The sequence below is a fragment of the Cannabis sativa genome, chromosome X, assembly GCF_029168945.1.
Source record: "Cannabis sativa cultivar Pink pepper isolate KNU-18-1 chromosome X, ASM2916894v1, whole genome shotgun sequence".
Taxonomy (NCBI): Eukaryota; Viridiplantae; Streptophyta; class Magnoliopsida; order Rosales; family Cannabaceae; genus Cannabis; species Cannabis sativa.
In genome coordinates this window covers 61,343,378-61,369,306 of record NC_083610.1, presented here as the reverse complement: position 1 = coordinate 61,369,306, position 25,929 = coordinate 61,343,378, and the positions used below count along the sequence as shown (strand labels likewise).

At 37.6% G+C, this 25,929-nt stretch overlaps 1 protein-coding gene and 1 non-coding gene across 2 annotated transcripts; both read left to right on the top strand.

Moving 5' to 3' along the window:
- The first annotated feature begins 11,408 nt into the window (after positions 1–11,408).
- On the top strand, positions 11,409–11,515 carry LOC115703470 (small nucleolar RNA R71). The gene has a single exon (XR_009685417.1). It is a non-coding gene; the product is annotated as a small nucleolar RNA R71 (small nucleolar RNA).
- A 4,452-nt stretch (positions 11,516–15,967) lies between these two features.
- LOC133032302 (uncharacterized) lies at positions 15,968–18,189 on the top strand. Its single transcript, XM_061106198.1, has 3 exons — positions 15,968–16,382; positions 16,479–16,661; positions 17,687–18,189. Exons 1-3 carry the CDS (start codon positions 15,968–15,970, stop codon positions 18,187–18,189), a joined length of 1,101 nt encoding a protein of 366 aa, XP_060962181.1.
- Positions 18,190–25,929: the final 7,740 nt, after the last annotated feature.

The window sequence follows — 25,929 nt, the reverse complement described above, 5'->3', positions numbered from 1 at the left end:
AAATATTATTTTTAATATATTTAAACTTAAATATCAATTTTAAATTAATAATATTTATTTTTTAATTGAGTAGTATTAATTTTATTATATTTTGAAGTTTAAATTTAAAAATCGATTATTTTATTTTTTAATTATGGTCAAATTTTAAAAATTAGTTATTTTTTTAATATTTATATATTATTTAATTATAAGATCACATATTTTAATATTAGCCATATTTTAAATTAAAAGATAACTTTATCTTATACGATAAATTAAATAATTAATAAATTTGAAATTAACCTAGATATTTTTATAGATATTCTAACCATAATATTTTCAAATTCAAAATTTGTTATTTAGTTAAATATTTAATTGTTTATAAATTATAAGTTAGAAAAATGATATTTTATATCATTTTACTTATCAGAAATTTATAAATATTTTTTTAAATATTTAAATAACCTATATATTTTTGTAAAAATTTTAAAAAGGCTTAATTTGAGATATTTTGACATATAATTAGGATAATTATTATTTGTTTATTATTTTATTCCTAAAATAATAATTTCCTAACCATATCTATTTTAAAATTAGTTTATGTTATTATTTTAATTATATTAAATTATAAAATTGGAAAGTGATATTGAAAATATCTATTTGGTTATTTTCAAATCATTTATCTTATTAGATATTTAATTTAATTTGATAAAATAATTTAAATAAAACTAGATACTTTAAAATTAGTTTAATTTTGAATTTTGAAAAGATATTTAAGGTTGTTTTTAACAACCCTAAATTTTTAACAACATTTTGGTGCTTTCATTGAGAGCAAGGATCATAAATTTGCTCTTTACTTCAAATTTAATCATAAACACGATGGTGGTACAAACTCGTAGAGGCGTGGTCGATCAGGTAGATCCACCGACAATGGATCCCGCACTGCAGACTTTAGGGTATGCAAGGGTCCCACCAGCCACAAATCCTTAACAACCAATCACGCAACCACCAACCGTGAGTCATGGAGTGACGTCTCCTTTGACTGGAACCGCACCTGGTGTGCAAGAGACTGGAAATACCAGTTCGTCAACTGATCTAAGTACTCCCAGTACTAGGGTTCCTTCAGCAAAAAATGTTTGGAAAACTATTGTAGATGACACTGAGATCCAGAATCTCCGTAACGCTCTTGGGCTCATGCAAGGCCATACTAACACACTGCATCATGATCAAAAAGAGCTCCGTGCTGGAGTGAACCTTGCGTTTGAAGAGCAAAGGGATCAGTTCACCGAATTGAGGGATAAAGAGATCAAAACGTTGAGAGCTCAACAAGCTACCATCGACGACCGAACAAGATAGGCCACTGTACTGATACGAAGAGCCTACTAAGTTACTAATCAGAAACCCACGTCCAGCATCCCGTTGGGCGGATCAGACGAAGATCCAGCTGGGAACGCTTCCTAAACTCTGAACGGTCAGCCGTCCAATCCCCAGTCACAGGTTTTGCCTGTGGGCCAAGCGGTAGGCTGCCAGACCTTGTCTAGTAATTTGTCAGGATGGGTTATCCCCAATAACTCCGCCTAGACTAGTGGTTCTGGCCAAGTGCTCGACCAAACCAACCAGTCACTGAGACAACCTGGTGCATCTGTATTTAATAGACAGGGAACAGCTCATGATCTAAGAGATGATCTGAACAGAAGGAGAGGGTTTGATGAACAATATGTTCCAGCAGCCACTCAGTCCGGGACCCACGCTCAAGATCTAGCTCAAAGAGATCATGACATAGCAGTTGTCGGCCAAGAGGCTGAACAAGTTCATGCATCCGTGCAGGCACAATTGGATGAGCTGAAAAACATGTTTCAAGGTCTGGCTGGTCAAAAGCACAATGATCTCGAGTTGGATCGAGGACGTGCGTGGATCCCCTTTTACTCCAGAGATCAATGTTCTGAAGCTACCCCACAAATTCAAGATGCCAACCTGGAAGATGTATACCGGGAAAGAAGATTCCTTATCACATCTCAAATATTTTGACATGCAAATGAACTTACAAGGAGTACGAGGAGATGTGTGTTGCAGAGTTTTTCCTGCCACACTCTCAGAAGCCGCCCAACAATGGTATTTCAAGTTAAGATCGGGAAGGTTTAACTCGTGGAAGGCTTTCTCCTCAGAATTCCATGCACAATTCTCTTCTTCTTGCCAACTCCCATTCCATCTAGAGGACCTGGTTGAAGTGAAGCAAAGGTGTTGCTGTATTTTATGAACGCTACGCAAGTATACGCAATCAAGTAGTAAATCTCACACAGGTGAGGTCGATCCCACAGGGAATTGGATTAAATACCACTAAATTATACTTATGATTCTATTCGGTAAATCGAAAGCAATTATGATTTAAAAACAGTAAAATATGAAAGAAATTCAGAAAACTTATTAACACAATTGAGAGTTGAGCAAGATGAGATAATAGGGAGGAGAGTCCTGTTGTTGTTTACCCAAATCGTTAATGCTTAACTACTATCCTATTCTTGGAGTGAATGACAGATTATGAAATAACCTAGCTCCTTTCACATCTTCGAGATTCCAAATCACATGTTGTCTAATTAATTCCTTAATTAAACTAACATGAAATCAGCATTAAGTAATAATCTACTCGTCACATAAGTCATGCAAATACTTTCGTTTCACATAGAACATCGATTATCTTAATTTTAGCATTCTCAATTCTCACTTTTCAGATTTTGAATTGAGATCATAGAGCATGGACAAGGTGATCAATCTTAAACATGAAATTAAGAACAAATTAAGATAATTTCACACACAAGAATTGAGGAATGGTAATTAAACATTAACTAGGCAAAACATTAAACAATCATCATCCTCCCTAAATGGGAAATTTAGTTCAGAAACAAATCCATAACCATTACTATAGCAATATTCAACATAAATAGAATAAAGAGGAATAAAGAAAAGAACTGTTGGTGGATGAATTTCGGATCGTCACTTGAATCTCTGTGCTCTTCCTGCCGCTCTCTGTTGTATTTTAGGGTTTCTGATCGCTCTCCCTCACTTCCAATCGCAGTTTTCTATTTATAACAAAAATTTAGGGTTCGATGGACGAAAATGCCCCTGGTCCGTACGGGATCTCGCCGCGGCCATATACACTCTCGCCGCGGCCAGATAAGTGGTAAAAATCGACTGTTCTGTAAGGAGCATTTAGCCGCGGCCATATACAACCTCGCCGCGGCTACTGGAGCAACTTCTACATATTGGTTATTTTGTGATCTAGCCGCGGCCAAGCTGTGTCTAGCCGCGGCCAGATGTGCAAAATACTTCATAATTCGTGTTTTCCTTGGCTCAGCCCGTCTTTTGTTGAATTTCTGCCCCCGAGACCTCTTTTATTCCAAAGAACCTGAAAACATAGAAAACAAGCGTAATTCCGTCCCAATACAGTGAAAAACACACATAGAATAGATCCAAAACCTAGGCCAAAAAATAGCCTAACAAATTCCCCCATACTGACTCTTTACTCATCCCCGAGTAAACTAAGACTAAACTAAAAAAAAAAACAAACTAACAATGATAGCTAAGCTTTCCGACAATTGAACTGTTACCACCACCTGCACAACTTCAATCTATCAATAACCAGAATTTCAACTTGCCAACTCTAAGAACTAATTTGAATGTGCAATTTACAAGTAAGTAATTCATACAGACATAAAACATCGCAATTGCCATCTATATCACAACTGTTCTAAACTTTCCAATATCCCACTAACACATGATCAATAAGTTTGAATAACATACCTCTCTCCACTAATGTTGACAAATTTCTATTTGGAATCAATAGGTCTTTTTCGGTTAGCATCGCATGGCTTAGGTACATGGGTAGGTGAGAAGTCATTTCGGCTACACTATACCATAAGCGCTATTAACCAAGCAAGCCTAGACATTTATTTTGCTTTCTTTCCATATGTCCCAAGAACAGAAATAAGAGATTGCAAAATTTTTTTTTTATGTGTGTACCTCATAATTTTCTTAACTTTTTTTTCAAGAAGACATTTTTGCATTTTTTTTTCTTCTTTTTTTTTTAGAAGCACAACACACAATATTATTCTTTTTTCTCAATCTCTCACCCCTACACTTTATTTTTCCACTTACAACACTTATTTCCCCCCCAAACTTGCTTCAAGGCTCATGGCATAATAAGGTATGTTCAGGGTGAAAAGAGTTAAATATAACAAATTCAGCTCAGTTAAGTGGTGAAAATTTTTAAAAACAGGCTAAGGCTCAACTTTGGGTATACTATGGTAAAAATTTCTAGGTAGGCTTGAAAGGCTCAATCGTTCCAAAGAAAACTTGCCTACATCACTTTCCAAACAGAAACAAAATCAAGGATTTCGCTTCAAGAGAGTATGTCAAACAAATTCTATTTCATGTACAATCAATCATTCCACAAACCAAATAGAACAGAAGTGATATGCGAGAATAACAAATGTTTTAAGTCTACATGAATCACTTCCTAGCACACATCCATCTTAATTCAAACAGTTGCAAGTCAAGCACACAGTTATGTTTTAATCCATTGCACAAGTGAATAACAACAATTCAATCAATCTTTCAATTTAGCTATCACACAGGACTAACAAAAACTAAAACAAACTAAACTAAAACAAATAAACGCGAAAAAAATTTAAGTTTCCCCCCCCCAAACTAGAAATGCACATTGTCCCCAATGTGTGAAAATAAACCAGGGTGAGAGAAACTTACCTGAGCCCCTTAGAAGGGGTTTGGCGGCGGTGGCTGGTCATAAGGGTTGAAGCGGGGTGGCATGGGAAAATAATTTGGATCATCCACACCGATATTCATCCTCGTGACAAGTGTGTTCAATTGAGCCACCTGCTGCTCATCAAAGATACTCCGCTGGGCCATGTAATTCTGCATATGCATGTTCTGCTGAATCAGATAATTCAGCTGATTGTGAGTGTACTGCATGGCGGGGTCAAGAGGCCCGACAAGACGTGGTGGTTCAATGTCCTCATGCTCCTCTTGTTCTGGTGCGGGGGGATCTCCCCGAGCTGGTGGTTGACCATGAGGATGAGGAGGTTTGAGTCGCATAACAGTGGATAAATTGATACTACGTTGCGGCGCTACCTTAGTATCATAAGAGTACTGTGGTACTCCATGTTTTTCACACAAATCAGTGATAATGCCAGCAAGCCCAAGTCCACGACCACAAGAACCCTCAACCATCATATCAAATGTCAGTCGAATGATGTCCCCCACATTCAAATTATACCCTTTCATAATTCCATAAACATATTTAAGCCTGTCAATCTAAGCATCAGAAAAGTGTTTGTTCGGGAGCAACCTTGCACTGACAAAGTACAGCCACGCCTTGGCTATTGGGTTGAGTTCACACCGAAACAATTGATACGGTTCTCCATCATAGGTATGAAATCTAAGTCCCGGATACCCTAGAGTTTCGGCTATATCCACATAATCCAAACTTTTTGCTCGGATTTGCTGCTTCAAAGGTTGCTGCTCTATAGTAAAGGTTGGGAGCTCATAAAGAGCATGAATATCGGCTGTGGAAGCAGGCACCTTAACCCCCCTAACTCTTACTTTGCCATCCTCTCTTTCAGGCCAGTTGGCTAAAAATTCTAAAGCTAGAGTTTGGTTACCCCGCTCAGTGACATCTACAAACTTAGTCCACTGCCTATTTAAGATTTGATCTCTAATAGACGTAAAGGCAGGAGGGATGTTCGCAGTTTGGCTTAGGTTTACAATGTCTATCCCTCTATCTTCAATGAATGCCCTGTCTTTCAATTTCAAAAACCGCTCTTGAGCATCCATGTTGGTAAACCTTACTCTATCAAGATTAGAGCGACCCCTAGGTGGGTTGGATGATGACGCTCCCACTTCCTCACTCACTCTTGACCTTTTTGGACCCATAGCACCCAAATTTTTTTCTAACTCTCAAGATTTTTTAAAATTTTGACAGCACTTCCCCTTAAAAATCCACTTCTCGGGAATTAACCCTTTCACAATCACACTCAATTTCACTCACAACAATAATATTCAACAATGTATGAGAAAAAATTCCAAAAAACTTCAACACAAAGTCTAATATTCTCTAGCAATCCACAAATAATCCAATCAAACTTGTGTAGAGAGATTAAAATTTGTTACCTCAATGAAAATCAATCTTTAGTCAACCTCCATTGATGAGAACCTTGAAGCTTTAGGGAAGAAGAAGGTGAATAGTGATTTTTCTGAAATTTGGGTGAGGTTTAGGGATTTTGGAATGGATTTTTAGAGGAAAAGAGTGTTAGATGAGAGAAATAAGGGATTATGATGATTTAGGATGAGAGTTTATGGATAAATGTGATGAAAATTGGTTTTGAATGGGATTAGATGAAGAAAATATGGTGAGGAGAATGGGTTTTCGGCTGGAGAAGTTAGGGATTTGAATGTGGGGTTTGATTTGAAATGTAGGGATTTGGCTCTTTAAAAAGGGAAACTGGCCAATCTAGCCGCGGCCATATAAAGCCTCGCCGCGGCTAGAAATCGATGAAAATACGGTCTCTCTGTAAGGACCTTATGGTCGCGGCCAAGGTCTATCTCGCCGCGGCCACTGAGCGAGTCCGAATTTTTTTTTTTTTATTTTGAGGACTAATTAGAACCGAAAAAGAAAATTATCAGGAAAAACTTAAAAAAAAAAGTTCACTAAATCATAAAGAAATTTGGGTTGCCTCCCAATTAGCGCTAACTTTATCGTCGCTTAGCTAGACGTTGATCGAGATCTTCATATTGGTGCCAGAATCATGGCGGACTTGGTTTGATCAAATTGACCTCCCAAGTAGAGCTTTAATCGCTACCCATTCACTTTGAAAGTATTAGGACCTTCACCTTTTAGTTCCACCGCTCCATAGGGAAACACCTTGATCACTGTAAATGGCCCTGACCATCTCGATTTTAATTTACCAGGAAACAACTTTAGTCTTGAGTTAAAGAGTAGAACTTGTTGACCACGTTGAAACTCCTTTTTGACTAAATTTCCGTCATGCCACGTTTTAGTTCTTTCCTTGCAAATTTTAGCGTTCTCATAAGCTTCGTTTCGAAATTCTTCCAATTCATCCAACTGTAATAGTCTTTTCTGCCCAGCAGCCTTTAAGTCCATGTTCAGAGTTTTCATTGCCCAATAAGCTTTGTGTTCTAACTCCACTGGTAAGTGACACGCTTTTCCAAACACCAACCGATATGGCGACATCCCAATTGGCGTTTTGAACGCTGTTCTGTAGGCCCACAATGCGTCATCCAACTTTCTTGACCAATCTTTCCTTGATCTCTGCACCGTTTTCTCCAGAATCATCTTTATTTCCCGGTTAGAAATCTCAGCTTGGCCATTACTTTGCGGATGATATGAGAGGGCAGTCCTATGCCGAACACCATATTTTGAAAGAAGAGCTTCGAACTGTTTATTGCAGAAGTGACTCCCTTCATCGCTTATGATCGCTCGGGGAGTACCAAACCGCGTGAATATATTCTTCTGAAGGAACCGAAGAACTGTTTTTCCATCATTAGCTGGTGTTGCTGCAGCTTCTACCCATTTTGATACGTAATCCACAGCTAGCAAAATGTATAGATTGCTAAATGACGAAGGAAAAGGACCCATAAAGTCTATCCCCCATACATCAAACAACTATACTTCCAAGATTCCTCTCAAAGGCATTTCGTTTCTTCTTGAGATGTTTCCTGTACGCTGACAACGATCACATGCCTTCACAAAAGTACTAGCATCTTTGAAAATTGTTGGCCAAAAGAATCCGCTTTGCAACACCTTGGCAGCTGTTCTAGTTCCACTGAAGTGTCCCCCACATGGTAGAGCATGACAGTGATTAAGAATAGAGTACATCTCCTCTTCAGGCACACACCTTCTTATTATCTGATCTGCACAGTGCTTGTAGAGGATTGGCTCTTCCCAGTAGTAATGTTTCACCTCGGAAAAGAATTTCTTTAATTGTTGGCGGGATAGCTCAGGAGGAGTGATATTGGCAGCTAAGTAGTTAACATAATCAGCATACCATGGTACCATAAGACTTTCCCTCACACTAAAGAGTTGTTCATCGGGAAATTTTTCATTTATTTGTACCTCTTTCGTATTCTGACTTTCTTCCAGCTCTAGTCTTGACAAGTGATCTGCCACCAAGTTCTCAGTACCCTTCTTGTCTTTTATGTCTAGATCAAATTCTTGCAAAAGAAGAACCCATCGAATCAGTCGTGGTTTGGCATCCTTCTTAGTCATCAAGTATTTGATTGCTGAATGATCTGTATACACTATCACTTTATTTCCAATCAAGTATGGTCGAAATTTGTCACATGCAAACACTATGGCCAACATCTCTTTTTCTGTAGTAGCGTAGTTCAGTTGAGCATCATTCAAGGTTTTGCTTGCATAATAAATCGTTCTGAATACCTTGTCAACCCGTTGTCCCAAAACTGCTCCAATCGCATAATCACTTGCATCGCACATGATTTCAAAAGGTAATTCCCAGTTTGGTGTAGTCACGATCGGTGCTGAGATTAACTTATCCTTGAGAATCTGGAATGCTTCAAGACAATCTTTCCCAAATTCAAAAGGTACTCCACTAGCGAGAAGATTGGATAGCGGTTTGGCAACTTTGGAGAAGTCTTTGATAAATCTTCTATAGAACCCGGCATGACCCAAGAAGCTTCGAACTCCCTTAACTGAAACTGGAGGAGGCAAGTTCTCAATTGTAGATACTTTGGCTCTGTCAACCTCAATACCTTCTTTCGAGATTTTGTGTCCCAGCACTATTCCTTCTGTAACCATGAAATGACACTTTTCCCAGTTCAACACCAAATTAGAGTCTTCACACCTTGTTAAAACCAATTCCAAATTGCTTAAACATTGGTCAAACGATGAACCAAACACTGAAAAATCATCCATGAACACCTCGATGCATTTTTCTATTAAATCTGAAAATATGGCCATCATACACCTTTGAAATGTTGCTGGAGCATTACACAGCCCAAATGGCATTCGTCGAAAAGCAAAAGTACCATATGGACATGTGAATGTTGTTTTCTCCTGATCCTCCGGCTCTATAGCTATTTGGTGATACCCTGAGTACCCATCAAGGAAACAATAGTACTCTTGTCCTGCCAACTTGTCTAACATCTGATCAATGAATGGGAGTGGAAAGTGATCTTTTCTTGTGGCCTTGTTGAGTTTCCGGTAGTCAATGCAAATTCTCCATCCCGTGACAGTTCTGGTTGGGATGAGTTCATTCTTTTCATTCTTCACCACCGTCATCCCTCCTTTCTTTGGAACAACTTGGACTGGACTCACCCATTTACTATCTGAAATAGGATACGCTACCCCGGCATCTAACCATTTTAATACTTCTTTTCTGACAACCTCCTTCATTGGTGGATTTAATCTTCGTTTTGCATCAATGGTAGGCTTCACTCCTTCCTCCATTAAGATTTTGTGCATTACAGTTGAAGGGCTGATCCCTTTAATATCTGCTAAAGTCCATCCAATGGCTTTTGTATGCTTCCTTAGAACCCGTAATAGCTTGTCTGTCTCTACAGAAGATAGGGAAGATGCCACAATAACAGGAAGTGTTTTATTTTCTCCCAAATATTCATACCTGAGATGCTCTGGTAAGACTTTTAACTCTAGTTGAGGAAGCTTTTCAGTAGATGGGGTAGGCTTTGTTGGTATGACTCCTAACTCTTCATAGTATTTTCTATTCAGCGGTCCATAAGAGTCGAGCCACAAAGCATACTCATAAGCTTCCTTACCGTCTTGTTCCACCACCTCCTCTTGTACCAAAGTTAGATTAAGAGGGTCTTCAGCATGTGTCTTTGTCTCCACCAACTGGTCCACCACATCAATTGCAAAACAGTTGTCACTAGCCGTAGGGTAGGTCATTGCTTTGAGCACATTAAATACAACTTCATCTCCTTGTACCCTCAGCTTTAACTCTCCTTTCTGAACATCAATTAGTGCTTTCCCTGTTGCAAAGAAAGGTCTCCCCAGGATGATAGGAACATTGCTGTCTTCTTCCATATCCAGAACAATGAAGTCAGCTGGAAAGATGAACTTGTCAACTTTTACTAACACATCCTCAATGACTCCTCTAGGATGAGCTAGTGATCGATCCGCCAATTAAAGAGTTACCGTGGTTGGCTTTGCTTCACCCAGCTGCAGTCTTTTAAACACTGACAAAGGCATTAAGTTTATACTGGCTCCCAAATCACATAGAGCATTTATTCCTTCAATTTTTCCAATAGTACAAGGAATAGTGAAGCTCCCTGGATCTCTGAGTTTTGGAGGGAGTTTCTTCTGTAGAATAGCGCTACACTCTTCAGTTAGAGCCACTGTCTCATAATCCTCCATCTTCCTCTTCTTTGACAAAATTTCCTTCATAAACTTCACATAACTTGGCATCTGCTCTAGAGCTTCAGCAAAAGGAATGTTAATGTGAAGTCTTTTGAAGACTTCTAGAAACTTGGTGAACTGCTTGTCTAAGCTTGACTTTCTGAGCCTCTGAGGATAGGGTATTTTCACATGATGATCAATACTAATAGGTGGAGACTGTGGTGGTGGTCTTTGGGCATCGGTAGCCTTCTCTGCTGTTGGTGTTGGTGTTTGCACTGGTTGAGCATTTATTTCTTCATCTACCTCAACTGATTGTGGTAACTCAGGCCCATCATACTTCTTACCGCTCCTCAGGGTAATTGCTTTGCAGTTTTCTTTAGGATTAACTTCAGTTGTGCTAGGCAAATTTCCTTGAGGGCGGGTTGCTACCTGAGTTGCTAGCTGGCCCATCTGAGTCTGCAGGTCTTTAATTGAAGATCTAGTGTCAGTCATAAATTGAAGCAGTAAATCTGTTTGCAAACCAGAACTTTCACCAGAGGCTTGTTGCTGATTAAACTGTTGGTTCTGATGTCTTTGCTGATAGAACCCACTATTTCTTCGGTTGTTACCCTGGTTGAACCCATAATTGTTGTTGTTGTTGTTCTGTGAAAAATTCCCAATGGCTTTAGCTTCATCCATTGGAAAATCATCCACATCTACTTGAAACTCCGAAAAGTGATGACTTCCTCCACATAACTCACAAACAATTTGGGCTTGTTTAGCTTGCCCTGCAATTATTTTTGTCAATGCCTCAACCTGAGCTGTTAACTTTGTGATGGCATCAACTTCTAACACACCAGCTACCTTCTTAGATTGACTCCTTTCAGTTGGCCACTGCTGATTGTTTAGAGCCATCTCCTCCAATAGATCATACGCCTCATTAGCACTCTTTCTCATAAAAGCTCCGCCCGCTGCTGCATCTATTAGAGTTCTAGTATTACCAACCAGCCCGTTGTAGAAGTTGTGAACCAGCATCCACTTCTCTATACCATGATGAGGACACCTCCTGATCAGATCTTTAAACCTCTCCCAAGCCTCATGGAGAGATTCATTATCTTGTTGGCAGAAATTATTGATTTCTCCTCTCAGCTTTGCAGACTTGGCTGGAGGAAAGAACTTTGACAAGAATTTTGTTGCCAGATCATTCCAGGTGGCAATAGAATTGGGTGGCAAGGAATTCAACCAACTCTTGGCTCATTCTCTGAGCGAGAATGGAAACAATCTCAGTCGAATAGCATCATCGCTAACTCCATTAACCTTAAAAGTTTCACAAAGTTCCATGAAGTTAGAGAGATGCAGATTAGGATCTACAGAAGGGAGGCCACCAACCGGGCGAAGACTGCACCATTTGAAGGATGGCAGGTTTAATCTCGAAGTTGTTTGCATCCACTGCCGGTGGCCTGATACATGACTGCACTCCCGTCAGAGTAGGGAGAATGTAATCTCTCAAGCTACGGCCATTAGCTTGATCTTCCACGGCACCTCCATTATTACCGTTATTACCCCCATTGTTTCCAGCATTATTGTTCACATTGGCAGCCATGATTTACGATGTTTCGGCGATTCTTTCGAAACTCTTTCTTGCCTCTTGTTCTTTCGATTCCTCCTGCAAGTTTTCTCGATTTCAGGATCAACTGGTAATATGACTGTTTGTCCTTGACGGCGCATGCACTTAGGATTCCTGAAATAGATCAAGAAAATATTGCAAGAAAAAGGTTAGAAAAATCAGCAAGAGAAAATATACCAAAGTAGAAGTTAGTATAATTTTATGTAATATTAATCTTTAACAATTCCCCGGCAACGGCGCCAAAAACTTGTTGCTGTATTTTATGAACGCTACGCAAGTATACGCAATCAAGTAGTAAATCTCACACAGGTGAGGTCGATCCCACAGGGAATTGGATTAAATACCACTAAATTATACTTATGATTCTATTCGGTAAATCGAAAGCAATTATGATTTAAAAACAGTAAAATATGAAAGAAATTCAGAAAACTTATTAACACAATTGAGAGTTGAGCAAGATGAGATAATAGGGAGGAGAGTCCTGTTGTTGTTTACCCAAATCGTTAATGCTTAACTACTATCCTATTCTTGGAGTGAATGACAGATCATGAAATAACCTAGCTCCTTTCAGATCTTCTAGATTCTAAATCACATGTTATCTAATTAATTCCTTAATTAAACTAACATGAAATCAGCATTAAGTAATAATCTACTCGTCACATAAGTCATGCAAATACTTTCGTTTCACATAGAACATCGATTATCTTAATTTTAGCATTCTCAATTCTCACTTTTCAGATTTCGAATTGAGATCATAGAGCATGGACAAGGTGATCAATCTTAAACATGAAATTAAGAACAAATTAAGATAATTTCACACACAAGAATTGAGGAATGGTAATTAAACATTAACTAGGCAAAACATTAAACAATCATCATCCTCCCTAAATGGGAAATTTAGTTCAGAAACAAATCCATAACCATTCCTATAGCAATATTCAACATAAATAGATTAAAGAGGAATAAAGAAAAGAAATTTTGGTGGATGAATTTCGGATCGTCACTTGAATCTCTGTGCTCTTCCTGCCGCTCTCTGCTGTATTTTAAGGTTTCTGATCGCTCTCCCTCACTTCCAATCGCAGTTTTCTATTTATAACAAAAATTTAGGGTTCGATGGACGAAAATGCCCCTGGTCCGTACGGGATCTCGCCGCGGCCATATACACTCTCGCCGCGGCCAGATAAGTGGTAAAAATCGACTGTTCTGTAAGGAGCATTTAGCCGCGGCCATATACAACCTCGCCGCGGCTACTGGAGCAACTTCTACATATTGGTTATTTTGTGATCTAGCCGCGGCCAGATGTGCAAAATACTTCATAATTCGTGTTTTCCTTGGCTCAGCCCGTCTTTTGTTGAATTTCTGCCCCTGAGACCTCTTTTATTCCAAAGAACCTGAAAACATAGAAAACAAGCGTAATTCCGTCCCAATACAGTGAAAAACACACATAGAATAGATCCAAAACGTAGGCCAAAAAATAGCCTAACAAAAGGCCATGGGAACCTCTTTGAGCTTACATCAGTAGATTCATGATAGAGGCGACGAAGGTGGCACGATTAACCGAAGAAGGGAAATTAACCGCAATATTAGGGGGCATGGAAGTTCTCAGAGAGCTTTGGAAGGACATCAAGAGAGATGGACCAGTAGACTCTATGAGTGACTTCCTCGATCGCACAGATGGTTTCATCAAGCTCAAAGAGGCCATTATGCGAGTAGAAGTGGAGCTTAAACCGAACTAATCACAAGCTCCTTCTACTGGAACATCGGTTCACCACCCCCAGTACCCAAGAAATTCATGCTCGGGTGGTAAAAGGTCTAACAACAACAACAGGCAAGGCAATGGGAAAAAGGGAAAGTTCGCTGGCAAAGCCAAATAGGCCTGTAGAGAAAATCCTTCCAAATTCACTGCTTTCTTTGTCTTGACTGACGATTTGGAGACCATCTACATGGCTACTCAGTCAGTAGGTTCGTGCAAAAAGCATACTCCCATGAAAACCGACATAAGTAAGAGGGACATGTCCACGTTTTTCTATTTTCATGGAGATTATGGCCATGACACCAATGAATGCAACAATTTCAAGTAGGAAATTGAATTTTTGATAAGAAAGAATAACCCCCACATGCAGAAATATGTCGAGGTCAATGAAAATCAGAGGGTCGCCCATGCAGACAATAACCAAGATTTACTGCCACCACCAGTACATGGGCATTTGCAAGTTATCATTGGGGGCCCACACATAGCAGGAGATTGAGGTAAAGCCCGGGAAAGGTATGCCCGAACCTTACAGCACAAGCAAAAAGAAGTGATCCTGGCCGTCGAAGAAAGAAAACCAAAAATACTACGGGATGTTCAATGAAGAGAATGCTGTCAAGGTTAATTTCCCGCACAACTATCTGTTGGTCGTGGAAGTACAGATAGCCAAAAAAATAGTGGCCCGAACTATGATAGATAATGGAGCTTCCGCAAATATCTTTTTTAAAACACATTTGAAAAGATGGGGCTCCAACTGAAAGATTTAACCCCCCGTCTTCAGCCCGTATATAGTTTCTCCGATTGCACCTCTAGGGCAAATTCGCCTACCCCTCACTGTTGGGCAAGCTCCAAAAAGCATAACTGAATGGCACAATTTTTGGTATTAGATGTCCAGTCAACTTTTAATGTCATGTTAGGCCGACCAGCCTTATATGACCTAAAAGATGTTACATCGATATTTCATTCGTGCCTTAAGTTTCAAACGAAGAATGGGGTCGGGTGCCTGAGAGAAATAACCAAGTCGCACGGGAATGTTACAACCTCGCCCTGACCAAGGCTAAAAAGGAAGTATCCTCCAGTCAGAGTTCGAACAAGGGAAAAGACATTCCCAAATAGGGAACCGCCCAAGGCGGGGACGAAGATATGGATCCCCGACTTGCGGAACAAAATACAAATGTTGGCGAGTGGAAGAACTAGAAGAGATTGGAATCTACCCAAAAGTTCCGACCAGGAAACTCAAAATTAGAAAAGGTTTGCTGCTCGAAGTAAAATCCTCATTGATAAAATTTTTAAGAGCAAACCTAGAAATTTTTTCCTGGTCACATGAGGACATGGTCGGAATCTATCCTTCTATAATTTCACACGCCCTGAATATTGATCCTAATTTCTGGCCTGTTCAACAAAAAAGAAGATTGTTGGACAAGGAACGAGCCCGAGCACTAAAAGAAGAGGTAGAAAAGTTGCGCAACAACAACTTCATAATTGAAGCTTTCTACCCAGCCTGGGTTACTAACCCTGTACTAGTGCCCAAGCCAAACAAAAAATGGCAAGTATGTATCGACTTCACCGACCTCAATAAGGCGTGCCCCAAGGACTGCTTTCCACTTCCAAGAATAGATCAACTTTTGGATGCAACTGCATGACACAAGATATTAAGTTTCATGGACGCCTACTCGGGGTACAATCAAATCAAGATGCATCCACCAGACCAAGAACATACAAGTTTCCGGATAGATATGGGTCTATACTGTTATAAAGTCATGTCATTTGGTCTCAAGAATGCTGGAGCTGCATACCAAAGATTAGTAAATAAAATGCTCAAGGACCAGATCAGACAAAATATGGAAGTATACGTGGATGACATGCTCGTCAAATCCAGGAAGGTTGGGGGGCATATAGATGACCTGGATGAATGCTTCAAAGTTCTCAGGAAATACAACACGAAACTGAATCCCCTAAAGTGTTCCTTTGGAGTCAGCTCGGGTAACTTTTTAGGCTTTATCCTTAATGCCCGAGGAATTGAAGCCAATCCAGAGAAAATTCAAGCCCTCCTAGATATGTAATCGCCTACAAAAACTAAGTTCAAAATTTAACTGGTCAGATTGCCGCACTCAGTAGATTTGTTTCAAACTCAACAGACAAGTGTGTTCCATTCTTCAACCTCCTACGAGGAAATAGGCAATTTGAATGGACAGAGGAATGCGAAAAAGCCTTTCAAGTGCTAAAAATGCAACTCGCAAAACCTCCTGTACTCTTAAAACCTCTTGACGGAGAAGAATTAGGAATATATTTGGCTGTCACGGAACATGCAGTAAGTGTCGTACTGATCAGAGAAGAGAACAATATCCAACATTCGGTCTACTACATCAGCAAAAGACTCAATGAAGCTGAAGGCCGGTATCCATTGATAGAAAAGCTCACCTATTGCCTAATCCTAGCAACAAGGAAGCTATGGCCTTACTTTCAGGCTCATCCTGTTCGAGAGTACCCTGACCAACCATTGCATAAAGTATTACAAAAACCGGACGCCTTTGGACAGTTTCTCAAGTGGGCAGTGGAGTTGGGTCAATATGAAGTCATCTTTCAGCCCCGAACAACGATCAAGGGTCAGGCCTTAGCACATTTTGTGGCTGAGTGTACAGGTAAAGAGGAGAGCGCTTTAGAAAACAACCCAAAGCCAGTACAAGTATCTTAGCCGAGCAATAGCAAAAACAAACCAACCTGGAAGTTACATGTAGACGGTTCGGCTACGGATCAGCTGTCTGACGCAAGAATTTCCCTTGTCACACCTGGGGGCCAGTACGTGCACGCTGCAGACAAATTCGGATTTAAGGCATCCAACAATGAAGCTGAATATGAAGCTCTTATCACCGGACTAAGACTTGCTCAGGAATTGCAAGTCGAACACATTGAGTTCTGTAGTAACTCACATATAGTGGTAAATCATGTATTTGGGGAATACGAGGCTCAGGGGGAAAAGATGATAGGATATCTAAGAAAAATACATGATCTGCTCGCACAATTCAAAAGCTATGCTATCAAGCAAATTCCAAGAGAAGAAAACACAACTGCCAATGCACTAGCCCGACTCGCGAGCAGCAACATAAATGAAAAAGCAAATATGATCCCCATCCAATTTCTTGAAAAATATAGTATCACCGGCGCACGGAAGAGATTGAAATGATTGATACATCCCCAAACTGGATCAGGCCAATAGCAGCCTACCTCAACACTGGGGAACTCCCAGATAACAGAAATGAAGCTCGGAAAATGAGGAGAAAGGTTGCACGGTACATCATTGTACAAGGAGTTATGTATAGAAGAGGATTCTCCATGCCACTACTCAGGTGTGTTACACAAGAAGAAGCTGCATGACTTTAGTCAGAAGAACATGATGGATTCTGTGGCAACCACGCAGCTGGGCAGAGTATATCCAAGAAAATTCTAAGGCAAGGGTAATTCTGGCCGACCATGATTGAAGACTCCAAGGCCTACGTTAAGAAATGTGATAAGTGTCAAAGATTTTCAAAGATACCTCACGCATCACCAAACGAACTAACTCAGATGCAAAGTCCTTGGCCTTTCGCCATTTGGGGAATTGACTTGTTTAGATAGTTATCCGAGGGCAAAGGCGGGGTACAATACGCAGTGGTCGCAGTAGACTATTTTACCAAATGGACAGAGGCCGAGCCACTGCCCATCATTACGTCCAAAAAAGTCAAAGAATTCATTGTAAAGAAAATAATTTTTCGGTTCAGATTACCATACAAGATAGTCTCAGACAATGGCAAACAATTTGACAGCCAGTCCCTCACTGATTTATGTGCGAATCATGGGATCATAAAAAGTTTCTCTGCAGTGGCACATCCCCAAGCAAACGATCAAGTCGAAGCAGTCAACAAGACACTCAAAGATACCTTAAAGCAACGACTTGAAGATGCTTAAGGAAACTGGCCAGAGGAACTACCTGAAGTACTATGGTCATATCGCACAACGGAGAAAGCAGCGACCGGACAGACTCCATTTGCCATACCATATGGTTATGAAGCTATGTTTCCCGTAGAACTCGAACCACCATCCCACAAAAGATTGACATACAACCAAGAAGTTAATCATGCACTCCTTGTAGAATCACTTGATGAAGTTGAAGAAAAACGAATCGCAGCAAACTTGAAATTGATAGCCCATCAACAAAAAGTAGCTCGGTATTTTAACAAACAAGTGAGAGCACAGAAGTTCTTTGTGGGAGATATGGTCCTGAGAAGAGTATTTTTGAACACCAAAGACAGTATGGCAGGTGTGCTCGGACCAAACTGGGAAGGGCCATATCAGGTGATCGAAGTTCTAGAATTAGGAGCATACAAACTGGGTAAGTATGACGAAAAAAGGCAACTCGTTCTAGTAACAAGGTATTGGAACCGGGAACACTTAAGAAAATACTACGAGTAAAAGTACCAGGTCGGATGACCATATTAATTACGAAACAAAAGAACATTTACCGTTAAGTGAATGGCCTTCTGGGCGGACCACGTCTAAAGGTTCGTATAAAATTACAAAGTACTCAGGTTGGATGACCACTCATGAAAGTAAAATTTTTATTTTCTCCAATTTGTTTTGTTTATGCTAAGCTGAAGATCATATTAGATCAATATAATAGCTTCAATGTAAGTTACTATAGTAACAGACATATTTCCGACCAATAAATGAATAAAGATATTTATTCCAATTCAAATGAGTCAAGTTCATTAGCATGTTATAAATTTATCATTAAATGTGTACAAAAAGTTTGGTCGTACCCAAAGCCTTGAACAGACAAAAAGCATACTTGTGAAAACAAGTGACCAAGAGTCAAAAGTCTGCTCGGTCACTTGGGGGGCACCTATACCTGTACAAAGCATTTGGTAAAAAAAAACCGAACACATTTGCACCATGATTATAAATAAAGGATGAAATTCATTAAGAATAATGAAGCATTCAAACTCGGGACTAAAGGCCGCCCAGTCAGCCAGTTGTTCAAAAATGAAAAATCATATTCGAAGTTTAAAGATCGCTTGGCTGGTCATCTTTTCTCAAAATAAGGCCCACTGGCCGAACATAAAAAAAAGACAGTAAAAAGAAGGCAATTAAACAGCAGGAGTCCCAGGCTCTTTGTACGGGTCAGCTGGATCTAAAGGCGCCGAAGGATTAGCCAGGTCTGAAGAGGCCGAAGGACCATCAGTCTGGGCAGAAGGAGCCCCAACATTCTAGTCGGTAGGAGAAGCAGAAGTAGTTGCCTCTAGATTCTCATTGGTTTCCTGAGCCGTACAGTAGTCGACGAACATGTCTTTGGAAGTGCCAAGATATTCAAAATTTGCTTTGGGATTAGCCTTCAAGAAGTCATAAAAAATCTCAAGACCAACAGTCTCTAAGGAATTCACCTTCTACCCAAGCTTCTTCACCTTAGCCTCAAGTTCCTCCTCCCAAGTCTTCTTGCCCTTGGCCTCATCCTCCAACCTGCGAAGGAGAGTTCGGAGACCCTCTCTCTCGTCTTTAAGGCTGGCAATTTCTTGAGACAAAGAAACATTATCTGCCTCAAGTTACTAGGTTAACGACATCTCCTCCAGTTCCGTGGTCAGCTCGACAACTCTGGTCTCCGCAGCAAGAACTTTCTTATTGACCTCTCTGAGTTCTGTCCACACAGTCTCAAGCTGGGCCCGTGCATCTTCGGCGTCCTTTTTCGTAAAGTCCACTTCCCTTCGCATCGTGTTGGAAGTGGCAAGCTTCTTGACATCAGCCAATTTAGCTCAGGAATAGGCGTAAGCCATCTTCACACCAGTCTGCGCGGAAAAAGCATTAAAATCTGAACTAGTCAAAGAGAAATTAAAGAAAGGTGTTAGAAAGGACTTACTCTTGAAAGCTCTTTCAGAACTCCTCCCAGGACCAGTTCCAAGGACAAAGAATTGTCTGCCCCAGCCAAATGCTCATTCACCTCTGGGATCGACCGGTTCACATAGTGATTAATCATGTCTTTGCCTCTCTTTGTCTCTATGCACAATACAGAAGGTTGGGCAAGGGGCCTAACATGTTCAAATCCACTCCTGGCCAGCTCGGATCTAGTTTTAGCCTACTCAGGTTCATCCGAACTCCCCCCCCCCCGGGGGAACCTTTGGACTTGGCGACCTTCAAGGCAGGAGGATCCACAGTAGGTTGCTCCTCAAGGAGGTCAATGACCTCTTCAACTAGTGCCTTCTCCTTTGACGGAGTCTCACCGCCCTTAGACTTCTTGGCCGGAGGGGACAAGCCCGAGCTTCCCCCTACTCTCCTCTTCAAAGACTCAATCCTCTTCTGAGACTTTTCTGCACGGGAAAAACAATACAGTTAGAAGAAGAAATAAAATATATGAAGGCATGAAAATCAAGAAAAATAAGTGCAAGTTGAAGTACTCTGCACGCTGGTAGGAGCGTGTGCTGGGACAAGCACAGATGGAGCATCATCATCTGAAGAGTCTTCCTGCTCCTCCAGGATGGCTTTTCCTTTTCCCTCTACAGGAGTAGATGGCTGAGCAGGCAAGCCAGGGTCCCTGATCCGGATAGAATGTTCTATTGGAAGGGTTTTCTTCTTCTTGGGCAGCCTCTCCTGCTCTAAATATTCTTGAGCCTGCTTCTCGTGTTCAGAATATTCCTGAGCATACTGCTTGGCTTTAGAATCACCCTTTAACTTAGCCTCACGCTTAAGTTGAATAAGCTCCTTCTCCTGCTCGGCTTCCTCAACCCAGCTAGGCCTGGACTTCTTTTTCCTCCTCTTCACAGGCTGGGGTACAAAGTCTGCCGGATAAGACTTGTAATTCACAAAGTTGTCCTCTGAGGTCAACAAAGTAATATTTCGAGCAACATCCGGTAGATGGAGAATTTTCTGGGCCCTTTCCCTAAGTGCCAATGTGAAGGGTGGACTGCAGTACACCGGGATATGTTGAAACTGAGTATAGGTGGTATCCATGTTGGGTTTTGTGTCCTAAATAAAACCCATTACAATTTGATTAGTTATCAATCTAAGAAGTTTGAAGTGATTTATGTTTGCATGAATTTTTCATGTTTATGGTTTAATATATATATATTTAATATATGGACAAAATCAGTTAAGTCCAGAACATATATTTATTCATAATTACAGTATTGTCAACATAGTGGAGTGTGATTGTGACTATATGATTCAAAAGACTAAGTCCCTGTTTCATCAGTGTTTTGGATTTACATTGATGTGATAATCAGCGATGGTGTATACTTACACTTGGAGTAAGTGTTATGTTCTTTCCAGGACATTGGTAAAGTATACTAGTTTCGATTGTATGGAGTATACATTGGACTGGACCGATATTGAGCTTAGTCAAGATATTATAAACTTACCGTTGTATCTTTCCAAGTCAATATCACTAGTTGATCTTAGATCAAAAGAATCTAAATCCTGATATGCTTAGGCTCAATCTCAGGAGTGCTATTCATGTTCTTTGATTTATTAGTTAAGCCTACTTTTGGGTCATGGTGATATGTATATTTTGGGAACATGATAGTATGATTGAGGTGGAGCGCTGAACATAAATATGGAATCTATAGCTTCTACTGGTGTATAGAAATCAAGTGATGATTCCCTTCAAGCTTAGCTAAATAGAAGTAAATGGATGAACTCTTGTTTCCGTGACTGTTTCTTAGATCAATAAAACATCATTTACAGGTAGCTAAGTGTTTTAAGGGGCCAAATACATTGACGGGTGAAAACGGTAAATTTATCCCATCTCGATGTAAATCATCCATATAGAGGATCTTTGATCACATTAATATTATAACGATGGTCAAGTGAGATGGCATATCTATATCGTGGAACATATAGAATGCTCTATATAAGTCTGAGAGTGCAATTCCAAGTTCTAAGAGTGGATTCAACAAGGACTTAATAAGTTAGGGAATTTACTTGGTAAATTTAGTTCGGCTTATTGGAAGCTCAGCAATATAAATCCATGGTCCCCATTCTAGTTGAGACCATACTGCTTGTAAGACTCAATAATTGATTTATGATTAATCAATTATAATTCTAAAGATTAGACTATGTCTAATTTGTGGATTTTCACTAAGAAGGGATGAAAAGTAAAGAAAAGAGATTCTAGGATTATTTATTAATTAAGAGACTCTATATGTCTAATTAATAATTATATTAAATGACAATATTATTTAATAATCTATTTTAGTTATTAAATAATTAGTTTTGGCATTTAAATGGTTAGAATTGAAAAATTGGCGTTTTTGAGAAAATAGAAATAAAAATTGTGAAAGCTGCAAAATCCAAGTGAGGCCCACTAACACCTATGGTTGGCCACTTGATTGGCTTTTTCCGATTAATATTTTCATTATTTTAATGCCAAATAATTACTAATCTAAACCTAATAGTTGCCTATAAATAGTAAGTGATGGCTCAGACTAAAATAAGAGTTTTCCGGTAATTCAAGAGATTGCCTTTCAGAAAACTGAGCCTTCCACTTTCTCTCTATAGCCGACCCTCTCTCTCTCTCTCTTTTCTTCTTCATAATTTCGAAACACCCTAGTGATAGAGTAGTGCCCACACACTGCAAGTGGTACCTCAATCATAGTTTGGAAGATCGTGAAGGATCAAATTCAAAGAGAAGGACATTGAGGCTCAGATCTTGATAATACTCTGCGACAGAAAGGATACAAGGGTTAGAGATCTGAGTGGAAGGAGGCATATTATTCCGCTGCAACCAATGTAAGGTTTCCTTAACTTTATATGTGTTTATTATCGTTTTAGAAAGTTCATATCTAGGATGTTAAACAACATACTTGTGAGTAGATCTAAGATCCTGGTAAAACAAATTCCAACAACTGGCCTTAGAGCCATGGTAATTGATTTGCTTGCAAGAAATTTGGACTTAAAACGATTTGTATGTGATTTGGATGGTTTCATGTTTATCTATGTGTTATATGATGATTGATTGATGTTTGCAAATTTTCGTGAAAATAATTGAAGTTTTGTTTCTGAAATTATTTTTATTGGATAGTTTGGAAACAATTAAGCAATTTACTTTTTTACAGAACTCAATTTCGATTTTATTTGAATTAATTATGAATTTTTGAAAATTGGAAAATATCAGGATGGTGTCACCCACCCTACGCGCGGATGAGGGTGATTCCCTCGGATGCACGCGCTCAGACAGCCTGCTGTCCAAGATTTCTCAGTCAGGACACGGGTGCCTATCTGAAACCGTCCCATGCGCGCGCGGAGAGGCTGCATGCAGCCTCCTGCGCCGAGGGACCTCGGTCAAGCCTCCATGAAATAGCATGAAAAATCGAAGAAAACGAAAAAAATTGCAAGTGGTACGGACTGTCCGTACCACTTGCAATTTTTTTCGTTTTCTTCGATTTTTCATGCTATTTCATGGAATTAACTTCCAATTTTTTGTGTAATTTTGTATTTTAATTTTTACTTTTCATATTTCAAATCTAATTATCAGAAATAAATTAATTTGATTTTTTAAAATTAATTTTAGATATTAGTGAAATTTGAATTTGAAAATAGGTAAAAATCTATCTTTTTGCTTAATTTTTTATCTTATTTTTTAAATTTGATTATTTTATCTTAATTTTTTTCAAATTTAAGGTCAGATATTAATTTTTTTTTTTAAATCAACTTTTTTTAAATAATTTGACCTTATTTAAATTTAAAATAAGATTACTATAATCATGATATTTTTGAAAAGAAATAAGATATTTTGCTAGCTTTTAAATTTTGTTATTTTTTTTATTTAAATTAAATTATAAAATCATAAAAGGATATTTATTTATCATTTTTTATTTGATTGAATATTTAATTTATAAAATAACATGAAATTTTTAAAAGTGGTTAGCAAATTTTTTTTTGAAATGATATTTAGGTTAGTTGAAACCTAATTTTTCAAAATTGTAGGTTTAATTTTAAATATTATTTTATTTTAATTAAAAATTCGAAAATATTTTTTTATTATTTATTATTTTCGAAATTTAATTATTTAAAATTAAATAAATCCTACATCCAACTATCTAGTTCAACTTGTTGCAGGAGTATGTGTTTTATCTTATGTGTAAGTTTTATAAAACCTATTATTGCTTGATCTAAATTGCCATGGTTAACTTGTTGACAGATCCAATGATCTGATTTTAACCCATGGTTCAATTGTCAATAGGTCAAGTAAATAATTTGTAACAGGTAAATTTTACATTCTTCTTTCATCTGTGTATGACCTAGAAACATGATAGGGTCCATCCAAATCTGTGTGCCTGTGTGAGCCTATATGTTTATCTTATTATAGATGCATATAGCTTGTTGCTAAATAAAATGTCACACCCTGATAGATTTTATTTAGGTCCATTTAGTTTTTGGACCTATTCAATTAATAACAATTATTTATTTTAAGGTTAAATTCCTCTCTTTTGGGCCTTGTGTGAGAGTTGGGGGCCAATAGAAGTGGGTACGACATATGAACCAAGCACCCCCTCATATGAACTTCCCCAATTGTGAAGGCCCATTTGCCTGATTTGAATAACTGTACTAGGTTAATTAAATTAGTTTAACCTAATAAAATTGATTAGCAACATAATTAACTTTTAAAATATATGAAATTTATTTTCATTTTAATATTTTAAAGTTAATTATAAGAAAAACACTCTTAGTTTTAAGATATTATTTCTAGATAAACTATTTGTATTTTTCTTATATTTAGTTAAATAAAGAATTTTAACTAACTAGATTCTTTCTAGAGCTTATTTATTAAATATTCCTATTTAAGTTATAAATTAGTTATTTTTAACGGATCTTTCTTATCAAACTTAAATTTTAATATTTTTTAATTTAAAATTAAGTTGAGAATTCTAGGAATTGGTTATTGAAGATTCTTGAGATATTTTTTAAGTTAATTTTAAACTTAAAATGGATTATTTTCAAAATTAGGTGGTTACAACTTCATTTTGATATTTAATTGAATTTAAATTTGAAAATATTTAAGTTTTTTTATTAGATTCTTTCTATAACAACTTAAATTAGATATTTTTCAAATTTTTGAAAAGATACTTAGTTAAATTGATATATTTTCTAGATAGTTATTTCTAGACTAGTTATTATTTCTAATATTAAATAGGAAAATATTATACATTGTGAGATTAATTGTTTTATAATTAATTTTGGTACAATTCAAGTTAAGAATATCTTTCTTAGTATTAAACTAAAGATTAATAATTAAGCCTTCTCTATACTTAATTATTTATTTCTTGAATTTAATACATTTAATTAAATTGAAAAATTAAATATCTAAGTTGATTTTCATCATAATACTTAAATATTTTTTTTTTCATGACATTTACTTAAATAGAAAATTATTTTAAGTTGAATTTTTTTTTAAACTTAAATTTGAATAATTTTCAAAATATATTTTATTTATTTTATTAATCAATTTCGAAATTTCATTTAATTATGCAAGATGATTTTGAATTTATCTTGAAAAATAGATAAAAGTTGTAAATTAATTATTTATTTTAATTTTTGAACCAACTTAAATCAATGATTTTTTCATTTAATGATTAATTTAAAATAAATGAACTAAAATATATTATTATTAGAAATTGAATTAATTAGTCAAAAGAAAATCTAGATAGATAATATTTTTGCTTGAAGTATATTTCTAGTAATTATTTTTTTAAGTATTTCGAAAATAGTATAGTTTTATACTTTTTTTTTCGAAATACAATAAATATATTCTTATGAAAATTTAAATTTGAGTTGCAAATGAATTTAAATTAATACAACTTAAATTAAATAATTTTCTTAATATTTATTGGAAAATTAATACTAAGATGGAAATAATTCAATTTATTTTCATAACCATCTAAGTATAATTTTATAAATATTAAATTAAATTCTATTTAGAGTTTTATTCTAAATTTAATATTTAATGAATATATGTATGTAAATAATAGAAGAAAATACATTTTAAATAACGAGCTTTGTTATTATTAAGAAATTCGATCTCCATTGTTGGTTTTACATAACTTTTGTTTTAGTGAGTAATCCTCCCTAATGGAGGAACGTTCATTAGCAAGTTAGCACCGTTTAATCTCGAAAGATAAGTATATTTGTAAGTGTTTTATATTAGTATTGATCACCCTAATGGTGGCG

What these genes read in the sequence shown, in the direction of transcription:
- LOC133032302 (XM_061106198.1), top strand. Translation starts at nt 15,968, where the DNA reads ATGCAACTCGCAAAACCTCCTGTACTCTTAAAACCTCTTGACGGAGAA. An exon ending in TTTTGTGGCTGAGTGTACAG is followed by an intron (nt 16,383 to 16,478) that starts GTAAAGAGGAGA and finishes AGTTACATGTAG; the next exon opens with ACGGTTCGGCTACGGATCAG. An exon ending in CGAACACATTGAGTTCTGTA is followed by an intron (nt 16,662 to 17,686) that starts GTAACTCACATA and finishes AAGATGCTTAAG; the next exon opens with GAAACTGGCCAGAGGAACTA.